Source organism: Octodon degus, unplaced genomic scaffold (assembly GCF_000260255.1).
Source record: "Octodon degus isolate 3935 unplaced genomic scaffold, OctDeg1.0 scaffold00097, whole genome shotgun sequence".
In the NCBI taxonomy this organism is placed as follows: domain Eukaryota; kingdom Metazoa; phylum Chordata; class Mammalia; order Rodentia; family Octodontidae; genus Octodon; species Octodon degus.
Window position 1 is genome coordinate 7,363,470 of NW_004524673.1, and position 16,069 is coordinate 7,379,538.

The following is a 16,069-nucleotide window of genomic DNA, read 5'->3' on the forward strand; positions in this document are numbered from 1 at the left end:
ACAATGAAGAGATGGCAAGGAGATAAGACAGGAAGGATTACAGGGGCAATGCCATACATTTATATGCACAGATGGTTAAGGCCATGATCCTGAGAATCTTCAGCAGGTTTTTGAAAGTAGCACTTAATTGGTAGAATCCTCACCCTTAATAAGTACATATGCTGATACCTGTGAACTAAGCAACTGCAGTGAAGATTGCAATGTATAATACTAGGGTCATGCTTGGAATTCGTGTCATTCTGGTCTTCTAAATAGGTACTACTTGCCATGTCATACCAATTACTGCTATACTGTCTCTGAAGTAAATGTTTGTGTAAAACTGGTAATAATTGAAAAGAAGATCAAGGAAAAATATGTGATAGGACTGTCCTTCTACAATGTTGTATAAGGTTAGATTTCTAAATTTCTGTTTAAAATATGTAATTGTTTATTCCTATTTTAAAAATTTTTTTCATTTATTTTTTTCTTCACTTTCTGCAGGGTTTTAAAGCTTAACATATCAATACTTGATGGAAAAAACTTGTTTCATGCTATGTCTAAGATGTTTGATATTCAGACAGATAGTGAGTTTGAACTCAATTGGCTATGTTGTAGGGTAATAATATCATTAAGCTTCTCTTCTGTATGCTTACCAACTTAAGATTCCAAACCAAAAATTAGAAAAAAAGAAAGGCTTCAAGGAGAGTCAACGTCCTTGGACAGTCAAAGTCGCTAGCCTTTGAAGGTCTGTGAGGTCTCAGGACATAAGAGAACCTGTTCTGTAACATCATGTAAGTCATTTCTGTCCCAATTTTTCTGATCAAGGAGATTATGAAGTCACAGAGCAAAGTGACTGATGCTGTAGAGTATGCCTAAATAAAGTCACATGGAGAGAAAACCTTCTCTGAAGCTTCCATAGAAAGCAAATTGGTGAAACCATGTCCGTGACTCATCCACATGTATGACACTAACAAAGGATCTATGAATTGTACTACAGGGTTTCAGGGTAAATCCTGAGGGTTAGTTTACTGACTTTATCAGATATAAAAGTTACATTTCTTGTTATATAGGTTTTACTTTATCTTGATCTTAACCATCCAGCAGAAAAGTATAAAAACAAGGTATAAAAAGTAAAGTCGTATTAATATGATGAACTGTAAATGGCCCGAGTTAACAACTTCTGACATTGCCAGGCCTTTGGAGAACCTACTTCTGTTATGAACTAGTGGACTATATTGGATTATTGTGCTGAATTCACGAAACTCAGCAACGGTGTACCTATCTCCGACAAAATTAAACAAAATAAATGGGATACAATTTAAAGACCATTTTTCATCTATATGTAAAGAGTAGTTAAGATAGATATACAGGTATTTTCTCTTAATTCATTGGGAAGAATGATTTGTACTAATAGTGTTTGGACAGGATATCATGTCTGTATCTTGTACTATGAATAGCCACTATGAAGACAACAATATGCAATATATTAATTATTGAATCTGCCCTACTTAGCAGTTTTGAAACTGTCTCATTGTCATTTTTGTCAATAAAATTAATAAAAGAATGAAAATGTAAATGAAAAAAAAATGTAAACCTGGAAATCCCATTCATCCCAGCTGTTCCCCTTCTGGATATTTTCCCAAAAGAACTGAAAACATTATACCACAGTGATGTATGTCTGCCCATGTTTATAGAAGCACAATATGACATAGCCAAATCTTAGTCACAACTAAAATGCCTTTCACCTGAGGAGTGGATGAAAAAGATGTGGTGTTTTTCTAATTACTCAGCTATAAAGAAACACGAACTAGAGACCTTTATAGGTAACTGGATGCAACTAGAGGCTATACTCATAAGTCAAACAAATCAGATCCACATGCATATATATTGTGTTCCTAGTATAAGAACTTGAAAGAATAAATAAAATATGAAAGATGTAATAGATAGAGTGAAACAGAAAGAAACTAATCATAAGGACTGAACAAAGAAGATGAAGGAAAGGGGGAAAACGAAAGGAGAAAATTATGCAAGTATATATACAGGATGCCTGAGATGATTGTACTAATAATTTCCATCTATTTTTTGAAAATAGAGCTTCATGTTTGGAATTTTCACTTTTACTGACTGCATGCTGATATCTGCAATCTGAGCAACTACATCAAGGACAGCAGTGTGTAATACAAAAACCACAGTTGAATACCTCTCACTTTGTTCTTCTAAATATGTGCCATTTTTAATGTCTTATCAATTATTATTATATTCTTTTTAAAATAATTTTTAAAAGTTAAAAAACAAGAAATAAGTTAAGGTTTATTGGAAAGTGTTAACTTTCAATTATTTTCCAATCTTGTGTACTTATAGCTGTTAATCTGAGCAACAGAATTGACAATAAAAATGTGTAATATAACCATTGTTAATTTTGTAATATTAATTTATTCAGAAAGAAATATCATTGAGATAGCTTCAAAATGGGTTAGTTAGACAGTTACAATAATTAATACATTGCATATTGTTGTCTTCACAGTAGTTATTCAACCCATTTTTAATTTTCTATTCATGTTTTGAAAATCTGTAACACGTGTATTGTTGCATGTTACTGTTTCTGTCTTTGTTTCTTCTATTTGTTTTTGCTTTCACTCTTCAAAATAAAATTAAATCAAATTTTAAAAAGAAAATTAAAAAGAGAAAATCCTCTTCCTTCAGTAGAGGTAGTACAAAAAAATACATCTGTGAGTTGCCTATTTGCACACTCTTGTCTTCAGGATGATGTTAAAGCTTCATGGGACATTACGTTCAGTGCTTCCTGTGCTCACAGCGGCATCTGCTCAGGAGTCTTTCCCACATTTCCACCTGGCACCTACATTAACCCCATGCCTGTGGTCCTGCATATGTTGTTTGCACCTTTCTTTTCTTCAGCTACCTACTGTTGCCTGGTCCTTTCCGATTCAGCCCAACTCTTCAAGGCCTCCTCACCAGGAGTCCTCCCTCTTTGTTCTCACAGAACCATAAAACAGTGATGGATGCTCTTCTTCTGTGACATGACTGTGGCCTCTGTGGCCTGCTCTTGTGTTTCCTTCCTACACTGTGACCAATGTTGAACACAATAGATGTTTATCCAATGCATTAATGAATAATTCCATTAATGAAAACCTTCTAGGTAACCTTGTTGATAAGAGGCAGTTAGGAACTAATAATTTAGTTCAGTAGTTTATCATAAGGTGTCAAGATACCTACCTTTTAGATGCTCAATACAACTGCATTAAGAGAAGAAAGAATTCATCATTGAACATGATGTGATTAAAATTATTGAATACATTTGTGACAAAGAGAAAGACATTCATTATGGCTTTGTGTACACCAGCTTGGGCAGGCTGACTCTTGTGCCAAGGATGTCACAATGTTGCTTCCCCAAGGATAAAAAACCTGTTCTCTACAAGGAAAACCACTGATCTAATTACCCTGCTCATCAAGTTCCAGCTTTCCCCTAAGTCAGCAATGAAGTACTTAAGGGCAGGGAAAAATAACTCATCCTAACTTCCCTCAGCCTAACATCAGTGCCCGGCCACAGTTATCACTCACCACCAGCTCCTGACAAAGAGAAGACCTCTTATTTTGAGTGCGATATACCAATGTCCATTTCTTCCAATACTCAAACTTTGGTTCTTAGGTAGAAAGCCCCCTTTATGCAAATGTTCTCTCTAAGAAATAATTGAATTAGAGATGACAATGACCCTATTTGGGCTACAAGTTGATTAAGGAAGATGCAAGGGTAAAAATCAAGGAGATAAGTTGTCTCAACTCCTCACCATAGCACCCAGAATGCTCACTGTAATGTATTCTTCTGTTATTGGTACTCAGTGTGTGTCAGAGCTGTGCCGTGCTTCTCCTAGAGCTGCCCCCACCCACACAATAGGTTCGTCCTTCCAAGCATGATCTATTTCTCATCAGCTTATTTGCTCCTTAAATCTACCTACTTCTAATTGGCCCAAGTTTAGTAAGGATCTTTGTCTTATCAAAGTGCATTACTAAATCAGGGCTGGGGATCTAGCTCAGGAGCATAAGCTCCTGCCTGGCAAATGCAAGGTCCCTGGTACCACAAAAAAAAGTACATTACTAAGTTGATAGGGCCAATGTCAGAAATGATTAATAATAATAATAATAATAATAATAATAATAATAATATTGATTGATGAACTCAAACTTCTTTTTTTTTTATTTTAGGGAAGGGTCTACAGCATGTTCAGGGTCTCACTACTAGACAAGACTTGTAGTGATCCTCCTGTTTATAGCCTTCCAAGAGCGGGGATTCCAGGTGCACACCACCACACCCAGTTTCAATTGCTGTCTCAGCATGCCCCAGGGGCAGGGCCAGCACAGCAAGCCTGGGGGTTGAAACCCCACCCCACCCCTGTGCCTATTTGCATGCACTTTAATCCACTGAGCTATTTGGCCAGCCCATCAAATTTCTGAAAATATTACTGAGAGAATGGAACAGACCACAGCAAGCCTACACAGCACCTTCTGTGAATCAAGACAGGTAACCCTTTCTTAGGCAGACAGTTCCACACCCTGACACTCTGCTGTCAGTCCCCTCTCACCTTCCCTGTGTAATGCCCTGTGCTAGGAACAACACATATAACTGTATACACTAAAGGACAAGACACAGTAAGCTTCAGGAAAGGAGAAAAATCTGTATTTTTAACTAGAGAAACCATGTATGCTATGTGACAGAAAAGAAGTTGGCTGCCTTGTCTTGATCTGTCCTACATATTTGGCAACCTTTCTGGAATTGCTGGAAGAAGAGTCACTTCACCACCCATATGAGACTCTGGAATTGGCAAGGTGTGTTCTTGTCTCAGATGTTCTCATCTCCTGTCAAATTGGGAGGGAACATCTGTAACAATCATGTCTTTTCTCCTTGTGGAGTCTGAACTATATTCCCATGGTCAGCAAGGAGCATCAGACCGCAAACCATTCCTTTCAGGATCTGAACTGGTGGTTGGCTCCATGCTGTGGATAGAGGATTTGTCTTGGCTATTTAGACAGTTGTCATCAGAATTTGTCTCAGAAATCACTGGAACCAAGTTTCCTTTCCCTCTTCTACAGCAAGAGCCTGAATCCTTACATAAGTTGGATGATTGGATACTGGAATCCTTCCTCCCTCACCAGGTTCTTTCTAGAGCATTCACGTTGAAACCTGACAAATACTGATTTGTCTCTGCACATCAGTTTCCCCAGTAAGTTGAATTTTCCCAAAATGTGCTACATTAAACAGTAGTACTCCAGGACATCATGTGACTAGCAGATTCAGAGGCCATATGAATTTAAGAAATAAGCACTACACTATCTTCCAGATATGCAGAAAATGCTTCTTGAAAGCCTAGAAAAGTATTGCAGAAAGAGTCTAACTGAAAAAACACATGTTTCACAATTTTTCAGCCATGGATTCCTATTTTCGTAACAGCTTCTCATTCCTCCAAAAATATCGCAGCAGACATATTTTGGGAACACTGAATGATTTGTTTTGAGTCATGAGAGAATTCTTTGTTAGGTCCAAGTATTTCCCCCTTACATATTAAAAAGAGCCATTTGATATCTGTACATGCATGTGACCTACCTATCCTCTAGAGCTAAAATGGAATGCAAAGGGAAATATTAATTATGATATTCTTTTACAACTAAAATCATATTGAAGGGGCAAGGGAGATGGATCAGTAGAATAAGTGCTTCCCTGGCAAGCACAAGGGCCTGAGTTCAATCCCCAGTTCTGCAAAAAAAGAGAATCATATTGTGAAAAGGAGAGGAAATGGTCAGTATTGCCTTATGTTCAAACTTTCTTTACTGTAAGAAATAATTGGGGCTGGGGAGATGGCTCAGTAGAATAAGTGCTTCCCTGGCAAGCACAAGGGCATGAGTTCAATCCCCAGTTCTGCCAAAAAAGAAAGAAAAAGAAAACTAGGGTAAGAAATAATTATTTATGCTCAAAGTGTAAATTTTTTATGTATTTAGTACAGGATCTATAGGGTCTCACTGTGTAGATCAGACTCAGAGATTCTCCTATTTTCAGCCTCCCAAGCACTAAGATTACAGGCCCGGGGAGGGGCCAGCATGGCATGCCTGGGGATCAAACCCCAACCACCACACTCTGCCTAAGCAGGCACTTTAGTCCTCTGAGCTATCTCGCCAGCCCTCAAAGTATAATTATAGATATGAGATTACCCACACCCATGTCTCTCTCTCAGTGACTTAAAGCAGATCAAGCTAGATCTTGGGAAATTTTCAGATCACCCTGATAAGCACATTTATGTCTTTGGAGGATTTTCTCAGACCTATAAGCTAGAGTGGAAAGATATAATGTTAATCAACATTGACTTCTAATGAGAGACAAACAACATTATAAATTGCTATTACAGTTGGGGATGAATGTCATATTGTTAATTTTAAATAGCCAGGAGATAAGCAGCCAGGGGAACCACTAGATCCCACTGGAGCTGAAGCAGTCCCTATTCAAGACTCTGCTGGCCTAACAGCTAGACAGAAGACTAAACAGACTAAAACAGGAGACATTTTCAAGTGTGCATTCTTAGAGGTCTAAGAAGGACAAAAACCAAGCCCTCTAGTAATTTGAAACTGACAGCTCTTTATCATGAGAAAGATGAAAACTACTCTGCCTTCTTAGATCATTTTCTACAGGCACTGGCAAAAATGCATGTCCATAGCTGCTGATTCAATAGAAAGACGGATTTTGCTTAAAGACGTGTTTATTACCCAGCCATGCCCAAATAGTAGGAAAAAGCTACCAAAAGTAGCTTTTGCTTCAGACAGCTAACACTCCACATGGATCATATGATACTTTATTAAAGACTATCTCCTTAGTATTCTATAAGTAGGACTGGGAGAAAGTCAAGGAGATAAAACAAAAAGACCTTAAAGTGGCTGCCTTTGTTGTGATCTTTAAAAAAAAAAAAAAAAAAGATGGGGCCAGGGAGATGGCTCAGTGGAATAAGTGCTTCCCTGGCAAGCGCAAGGGCCTGAGTTCAATCCCCGGTTCCGCAAAAAAAAAAAAAAAAAAAAAAAAAAGACTTTAATATTGACTCTCAGGGATCCAAGAAGAGCTCAATGACCAGGTTTAACTGCCACCAAAAGCCAGGCCACCATAAGAGAGACTTCCCTAAGTGGCCTCACAAGTGATGTCTTGACTGCAAAGGTGGCCTCTGGAAGCAGGACTGCACTCTGAGGCAGACATCCCAGAGTTCAGACTCATCTTCCCAACTGGTCTAGCAAGATTAAAGGGCTTCTGGGCACTCTACCTCCTCCCTTGAGGTAGACTGTCATCTCTACCTGTCATATCCACAGAGGAGCACTAGTAATCATGGCTATAGAGGGACAAGTAACCAGCCTATTGCTGGACATTGGCACAGGTTTCTTTGACCTTCTCCAACTCTGGTTTTCCTGCTAGTCATCATATCTCAACAAAGCAGTCACCAGGAAAAATATATTGCTTAAGCTATAACTAGGATAACCTTCTTTTCATTTATTCCTTTTAGTTATGCCTAAAAGCCCAGCTCCCATCGTGGGGAGATTTTTATCCTGTCTAAATACTGAGATATCAATAGATAGATAGATAGATAGATAGATAGATAGATAGATAGATAGATATAGAAACAGAGATAAAGATAGAGATATTCAGGTTATATTATATATATTATTGTAATATATATTACAGCCTAGATAGATAGAGATAGAGATAGAGATAGGTATAGACATAGACATAGACATAGACATAGACATAGACATAGACATAGACATAGACATAGACATAGATATCGAGGTTGCCAACTAATTGAAACGATGCTGAGACTGGTTTTCACAAATACAATAAATACTGTTGTTCATGTATAAAAACTTAAGAGAGTTTTTCATTGGTCAAAATAATGTGTTAGGGCTGGTGGGATAGCTTACTGGACTGAGCACCTGCTTAGGCAAGCTCACTGGCCAGGGTTCAATCCCTGGCACCACATGCAACACCGGCCTGCCCCTGGGCATGCTGAGCCAGTGACTGAGTCCAGGTGTGGTGGTGTGTACCTGTAATCCTAGTGCTAGGGAGGCTGAAAACAGGAGGATCATTATGAGTTCAAGCTGCATAGTGAGACAACCCTGCACAAAATACAAAAAATTAAAATTAAAATTAAAAATAATGTGTTAACTGTCATAATCTGGTTCTCGTAAATCATTGGAAATTTAGAGATTAATTATAACTAAACCTAGGGGACTTCTAACAAAATGTTAGTCTCTGTCAGTAAAGGGGTCTAAGAGCCAGTGGGTTATAATTGCTATCCCTTAAAAAGTTTCTAAATTTACCTGTCAGCTCTAATGCTCATGTGTTTGGATTATACAAGCTCTAATTTCTTGGAAAATTTGTTCTTGCCTAAAAGATGCCAAACCCCAAGTAATCATACAGATAAAACCAATAACAAATGTGATATATTCCTTTTATGTTCGTTTTACTAAGATTTACCAGATCTGGTCCAGAGAGAAGGTTATATGACACATATCAAGACCTTAACTAACTATACTCAAGAATCCTTAAATAACACATCAGCTGGGCTCTCAATATCCTAAATAAAAAATAAAATTAATTAGACAAGCTAAATTCCAAAATCGGATGGCATTTGACACTCTAAGAGCAGCACAGAAGGTACTCGTGCAATTTTTAAAAATAAATACTGTACATACATTCCAGATCCTTCTGCTAACATCTCAATAGCTACTCAAGTTATTAGACAACAAGCAATGGCATGTCAGACTCTAAAACTCCCTGAACTTTATCCTTGGCTCCTCTAGGTGGAAATCTTTGTTCACTGTATTCATAATTATTCTGCTGATTCTATTATTTGGCCCAAACATACTTGGGTTTTTTTTTTTTGGGGGGGGGGGTTGTTTGGTTTTTTGCTTTTTTTGTTGTTGTTGTTTGGTTGGTTGGTTTTTCTTTTGGCTTTGTTACCTCTAAATTTAAAGCTATACCCCTATCCATGATGAAAATGTCTGCTATCTATCAAGCCCTTGAAAAAGACCCTCTGTAGTGTATCTCAGACTTCCAATCAATACCTATGATCCCTTTCAGCCTGAAGAAACTCGATAAGTCATCACTCATTATTCCCTCATGGAAGTTCAGGGTACTTCTTCAGAGGGGAGAATGTGTAGGCAACTGAGTTAGATAAAAATATTATAGACAGTCATATAGAGCTAGGATCTTGCAGGATCCACTGTGGAAGACAAGACACCCTACAACTGTGGGAGAGACAGACACCTCCACTACGGGCCAGGCCTCAAAACAAAACAAATGCACCCACATGCCTCCTTAAGGATAAGCACTGAGGATTAATATTCTAAGTATCAGTCACCTCTAGGAAACCAGGAAGAGCCATTAAACCAGCCCACTACAGGAGGAGCCCCTGTTCTGCATTCATGCCTTCTTGTTATGACACTGACTTTCTTCCTGCCCCTCATTTGATCCTAACTTAATCAATTTTACCTGAGCAGTAATACTACTAACTAATCTTATTGGATGACCATAGTTCTGTCCCACTTGAAGCTCATCTTGTGATTCCCCATTTTACCCTACCTTGGACCCAACTCACCTCATGGATTTGCTCTTCAAATATCCCTAGAAAGGCAGAGTCCTTGGCAACACACTCAGGACATCTTCTGTCTCTCATTCGGACAGAAGCTTTCTTTCCCCTAATAAATATGGTCTGCTCCTAGCCCCCATTGTTCCTAACATTCATTCTTCAAGTTTAGAGAACATAAAATTGTACCAGACATCTAGCAAATTGGGACAGAAAAGGCATGGAGACTCTACCATCGTTCAAGATATATCTATATCCTTGATCCCTTGGTCACACCACCAGGTCCACAGTAGAATCAGGAGTAAGAAGAGCTCTCAGCATGGTCTGAAGTGAAGAGGCTGGAGTTTAGCAGGTACCTCGTATTAAGATTATGCTGCCTTAAAGCAACTCAGTCTGGCAGTCGCTAAATTTGTGCTCCCCTTTTACTTTGGCCAGTTTTAGGGTATTATACTTTTGAGTAGTTGAATTGGGAGAATAAAGATAGCATAATTTATTTGTCCAAGATTAAAGAAGCTTAGAAAAGAGCAGTAATCTACCTCTGCTAATAACACTGTTTGAAATAACAGCAGGACATCACTTCACTTTTCTTGGGTAAAACTAACTCCATGTGGCTGGCTATGTCAATTTTTCTGAACAAAAGCAGGTGGCACTGTACAGAGTTTCAGGGTAAATCTTGAGGGGATTTGACTGACCTCATCATATACAAAAGTTACATTTTTTGTTATATAGGTCTTAGCCATTCAGCAGAAAAGTATAAACATGAGGTATAAAAAGTAAAGCCATATTAATATGCTGAGTGTAAAAGGCTCAAGTCAACAACTTCTGATATTGCCAGTCCTGAGAATAATCCACTACGATTATGGACTACTGAACTATATTGGATTACTTTGTTGAATTCATGCACCTACGATATTTGAATAGCAATGGAATATCCATCTCTGACAAAGCTAAACAAAAAGGGAGATATAAATGAAGGACCACTTTGTAGTGAAATATATATATATATATATATATATCTCGATTAGGATAGATATACAGCACTTTCTCTTAGTTCAATGAGAAGAAAGATTTGTACTAATAGTGCTTGGACAGGATATCATGTCTGTATTTTGTACTATGAATAACTACTACAAAGACAACAATATGCAATGTGTTAATTATTGTAACTGTCCTACTAACCTGTTTTGAAACTGTCTCATTGCTATTTGTTTCCCAATAAAATTAATTTTTAAAAAAGAAAAATAATATCTCTCAGCAGGACCTGCATTCAGATTCCAGCCTCCAGGCGGCTCTACCAGAACAGGTGAGTGGAGATAAATGCAGGAGGATCTGTAGGGGGCAGTGAATCCCCAGGTTTTCGCCAAAGCTCCACCTTCCTAATTTCAAGTACTTCACCAAAGCACTCCTGCACAATTTGTTGTTTTTATATAGCAAACATTTGGAGACAGAGCATCAGTGTTTACCTGTCCATCCAGACCAAACCAGAGAAGAGCAGAAGTTATGGAGCCACACACCTGTCCATCACAAGGTAGTATGGGTGACAGTGGCCTGCTATTGTTAGGCCCCAAGGATACCAGTGCCTGTGGCATGGTCACAGTTTTGATTTGAGATCCTGCCCTTCCCTTCCAGAGTTAGTCCCTAACTCTACAGTTAGGCTGAGAATAAACAAATGAAGGCATTCATCCCATTATTTGTGAACCAGTTCTGACTCTGGAGATTTTTCTGGTTGGTGGGAAAAGGATTGCCCTGATAAGATGAACATTTGGGAATTTCTAAAGAGAGAAGATCCAAAGAAAAGAGGATTTCTCTCAGTTATCCTCAGTGGCCAGCTATCAGGAGATTGGTGGCAGTTGAAAGATCCAGGACAAAGGCCGGTAGCTCTAACTCTAGCCTCAGTCTACATGGGTTCAAATCTAGCCACTAATAGTTATTAGCTCATTAAACTTGCTATGTATGTATTACATACCTCAGAGTCCTCACTAATAAGATGGGACGAGTTTCCTTCTCATGTTTGTTGTGAGGAGTGACTGAGACAGTATACTAAGACTGGCCTGGGCAGGGTGCTAACAAAACCATTGGATTCTTTCTTTCTAATACCTTTTTAGTCCAATTGTTTCCCATTTTCACCATCCCTTTGATGAAATTCCCCAGACTCAGCCTTCTTAGTCCACTTTCCTACATTAGCAGACATTTTCAGAAACAAACAGGTCCAGAAGTCTAAAACATACTTCAGTCTCTGGATTTAAAGCTTCCCTGTCCACCACATCATGTGTCTTGGGCTCACTGACCCATGGGGGAAGCACGCAGAAGAAGGTTTGCACCTGTTTACTTGCTAGCCCTCCAAGCTCTCCATGTCCACTGCAGCTATATGGACAGGCAGGGAGCAGAGAGCCTGACTACACTAGTGCCATTGTAACCTGCTGTTGGGTGTGACAGCTGTTGAATGTCAGCCCTCTTTATTGTACTTCTATGGGTCCTCTGGAAAATTCTCACCCTTACTGGGAAAACTCTTGGACCAGAGTGTCTTTCAAAATAAATAAGTCTGGCTACTTCCATATCTCTTTAGCTGAAAGCAAACAAACATCCCAAGGTTCCAGCTCCAGACATTTCTTCTTGTTCTGCTGCATGGGGCCTCTAGCTTGTGTTGATCCTTCACTGACAGCTCCATTTTCTCTCCTTCAGGAAAATCACCATTGCAAGCGGGATGACCCGGCAGTGTCCTGAGCACTGTCGATGGCCAGCACATCCCTGGCTTCTACTCATGAGAATCCTCCCAGAAGGGGCAATAAACATATCCCCTAGAGGGCAGCATTACCTCGCCCCCCTGGCTGTGAACCACCTGCTTAACATTCCAGGAGATACTTCAAACTCCCTGAACACTTGGTTTATAGGGGCACTAAATCTCCTATAAATATTCACTAACTTTTTCCATAAATATTCCATAGTTTCAATCTTATAGGCCAAAAGTGACCTGACTATCCTGCCAGGAGGCTCTTTTCTTTTTAGAATTAGGAATGTTTGTCAGCTTTTGGACTTATTGTTTATTGCAAGAATAGACACATTCACTTGTGCACATTGCAGAGAGAGAAAAGGGCTGTCAATTGTAAGAAACGACATAAATAACTTACAACAAATAACATGGCATTGAGAAAAACGCACTTAATGAGAAAGAAGATACCTTATGCATGCATAACTTACTTAAAATTATGCTTTGAGGGAGAGCCCAAAATTAAGAGGGCTGCAGAGTCATTCCCTATATCCCTGAGAAGTCTTGGGTTTCATGTAACTCTTAACTAACTAGGGGTCATTTTCACACTTGGGGTCCTTTCTTTCCTATGAATAAATGGAATGAAAGAGCAAATAGCAAGGAAGAAGGAAAACACAAGTAAGAATTATTCTTTCCTTTTTAGTCTACTTCAATCACCAAAGGGGAATTCATATTCAAGGATGTTTTCATAAATGGATGGCTTGACTTTATTTCAAAGTAGCATATCCAACTTAATGGGGAAAAAAGACATATAATTCAGTGAAATTGTATTGCCAATAGCACAGAACTAATTCAATATTGAAACTTCAGAGGAAGAAAAATCTCTTTACACTGAATAGCAAGGAAGAATGAGGGAGAGAATACCACAAAATCTGTGATTATGTCCTTTGGTAGTGAATTAATACACAAGCCATAGCATAGATAGCTTCTCAGAACCACTTTATAAAGTACCATTAGTATAAATTACAGACTCATTGTCTAAAGTAACTGCACCCACTGACTGAAAAACAAATGGGTCAAGGCATTTTTGTTAACATTTTCTAAAGGTTTTAGTTTCCTCATTTTTTCCCCTTCATCACATTAGACAGAACCAACTTCCTTCAACACCAAAAGTCTGTTTTGTTTTGCTTTTTCTGCTACTGGGATAGTCCTTGTGTCAGACAACCAAAACCTTCTGAATCAATTAGAAACCTGACACCAGGCCAGCACCAAATGACCAAGTGAAACATTTATTAGAAATGAAAATCAATTTTTAAATAAAAGCTGTTTCTCCTTTAGCATCTTACACTACTATGGATCTATAATTCTTTACTCAGTATTTTAAAATCTAAAAACATTCTGTAAAATGTGTTTATAAGCTGGTAGCATACATGTTTGTAAGCAAAATTTGGCCACTTATAGACTATAGTCTTCTTTTGCCTACTTTGTGTGAGTATTCACACAGAACCATTAAGGTTCTGAGTTATACAGTGCTGGTGCAGACCCACTGATGGTTTTCTAGAGAATACCAAAAGCACCGAGCCATACGTACAACATGTTATTTTCCTAAAATCCCAAAACTTAAAAGTTTGAGAAAAAAGATTTGTCTCACAAAGTTTAACATAAGGACTTGTACAATAGAGAAAATATTATGCATGTTTCACTAAATGGGAATAGTTTTTCTAGGTCCCATGCACTAGAGTTTCTTTAGATTTTCAGAATTTCTGGAACATTCTATATCCTGATGAAGAAAGGCAAACTTCTGGGAACAAATTTCTTTGGATCTTCCTGATAGGAATTGTTTTGTGTGGAAAGCCATTTTCCCCCAAAACCCTGAACAGTTTGACTAATACAGAATTTTTTTCCATTAATGTGCTTCTTTTTCATCAAAAGTATATATCTTTTTCTTTTATGGAGGTAAAAAAAAAATGAAACAAAGAATTAGAAAAGAAGGGCCCATTAATGTGAAGGCTATACATGACAAATACTGGCTGCATCCTGATCCAACAACACTAACAATTTATTGCATTTAGAAAGTGATTCTCTAGTTGCAGAGTTTAGAGAAATCTGCATCCACAGATAAATTGTTGTGATTGAACTTGGGATCTACCACTTAAGGAGAACAGAACTTGCCAAAGAAAATGATGTTTCGCGTTTTGTTGTGCCTGATGAGGTAAATAAATGGGTGGTCAGCATTGAATTCATCCTTGTGCTGCAGGATCCGGGATCCTGGCACCTCTATGGAATCTCCGCCATCTTCAGTTATTTCTAAGCACACTCTGTGAATCACGTTTGATAGGGCCACTCCCTTGGTTTCTGACATTCCAGAGAAATCAGATGTACTTTCGCTAAATAAATTTTTCAGCCCTAAGCTTTCCAGACTATCCTTAGGGTCAACTATTTTTTCCACTTTAAATTTCGGAAGGGACAGTTTGACTTTGGCATTAGCCATGGTGCTGGGGTTGGTCCACTTCAACAGGGTCTCGGAGTTGAGTTGTTTTTCAATCTGAGGAACAAAAAAGAAAGTAAATCAGTCTTAGTCATCCCTAATTGTAAAAATTTTTACTTGATTTGTGACATAAAGTGTTATTAGGAACTTTTTATTCATTTGAGTTACAATTCCATAGAAACATGTATGGATTATGATGCTGCAATAGGAAAATGAATATATATATGTATATATATATTTCCTTGAATGCTTATAATTTCTCTACAAGCAAATCCACAATATCCATATGCTGAGTCAGCCACAATTTAACAAACTCAAATTAAAGGTAAAATTACTCTTTATTTTAAAAATATGAATTTGGACTCCCTCTAAGTCATTCTGTGAACTTATTGATGATGAGTTCATCCGTTTCCATTGATTTTTAAAAATGAGGCATGTAACAAAGCATCAGTGGCTTAGTCAGAAAATTTGTTATAGAGCACGTCTTAAGTTGATTCTCACCCTTCAATCTTCCCACTGGTTCAAGGAATGGCACAAGTGCACCTAAGAATGGGAATACCTTGACTGATATTATCACAGTGAAACAGCACTAACAACACTCGTGTGAAATCCATAAAAATGAGGACAATGACAAGGTTACTAACTGATGGAGAGGGAATTATTATTTTCTCTTTACAAACTATTCTAATTATTTCTCAATAAAAGTCTCTAATTGAGACAGTTAGGACCAAAAGATGTTCATAAGAACCAGAGTTTCAAAGGGCCAACAGATATATTCTCTAGTCTATTTACTACCTGGGACTAGAAAGAGGGAAAAAAATCATCCATAATTCAAAAATATTACATTGGAAGGGAAACCAAATTCACCTCAAGTTGATATGTGCTAAGGGTTGAACCATATTACTAATTTATATGTTGAAGTTCTAATTGAAGAATCTCAGAATGTGACATTACTTGGATATAAATCAATACAAGGTGTTTAAGGTGACCCCTACCACAATAAGACTAGTATCCTTATTAAAAGGAGTAATTTGGACACAGAAACAGAAACAGATACAAGGACAAAGTCAAGTGAAGATGAAGGCAGAAATCAGACTGAAGTATGCACAAGCCAAGATGCACCGAAGATTGCCAGTAAGCTGGACACTGTACTACACACTTCTAAGGTTTGCTCCCAGGAAGATAAAGCAGGAGAATTGGAAGGTGAAATCCTGCCTGTGCAATTTAGTGAAATCCTGGCTCAAAGATGAAATTTTTTCTTAAAAA

At 38.1% G+C, this 16,069-nt stretch overlaps 1 protein-coding gene across 2 annotated transcripts in view; it reads right to left on the reverse strand.

Annotated features, from left to right (window-relative positions):
• Nucleotides 1-12,944: 12,944 nt before the first annotated feature.
• The window catches only part of Serpinb5 (serpin family B member 5), an 82,757-nt gene continuing 79,632 nt past the window's right edge, over nt 12,945-16,069 (reverse strand). For both annotated transcript variants that reach the window (XM_023723122.1, XM_004638257.2), the window contains exon 7: nt 12,945-14,860. In XM_023723122.1, the coding sequence (XP_023578890.1) occupies nt 14,468-14,860 (393 nt within the window). In that variant the 3' untranslated portion in view covers nt 12,945-14,467. The remainder of the gene's footprint in view (nt 14,861-16,069) is intronic.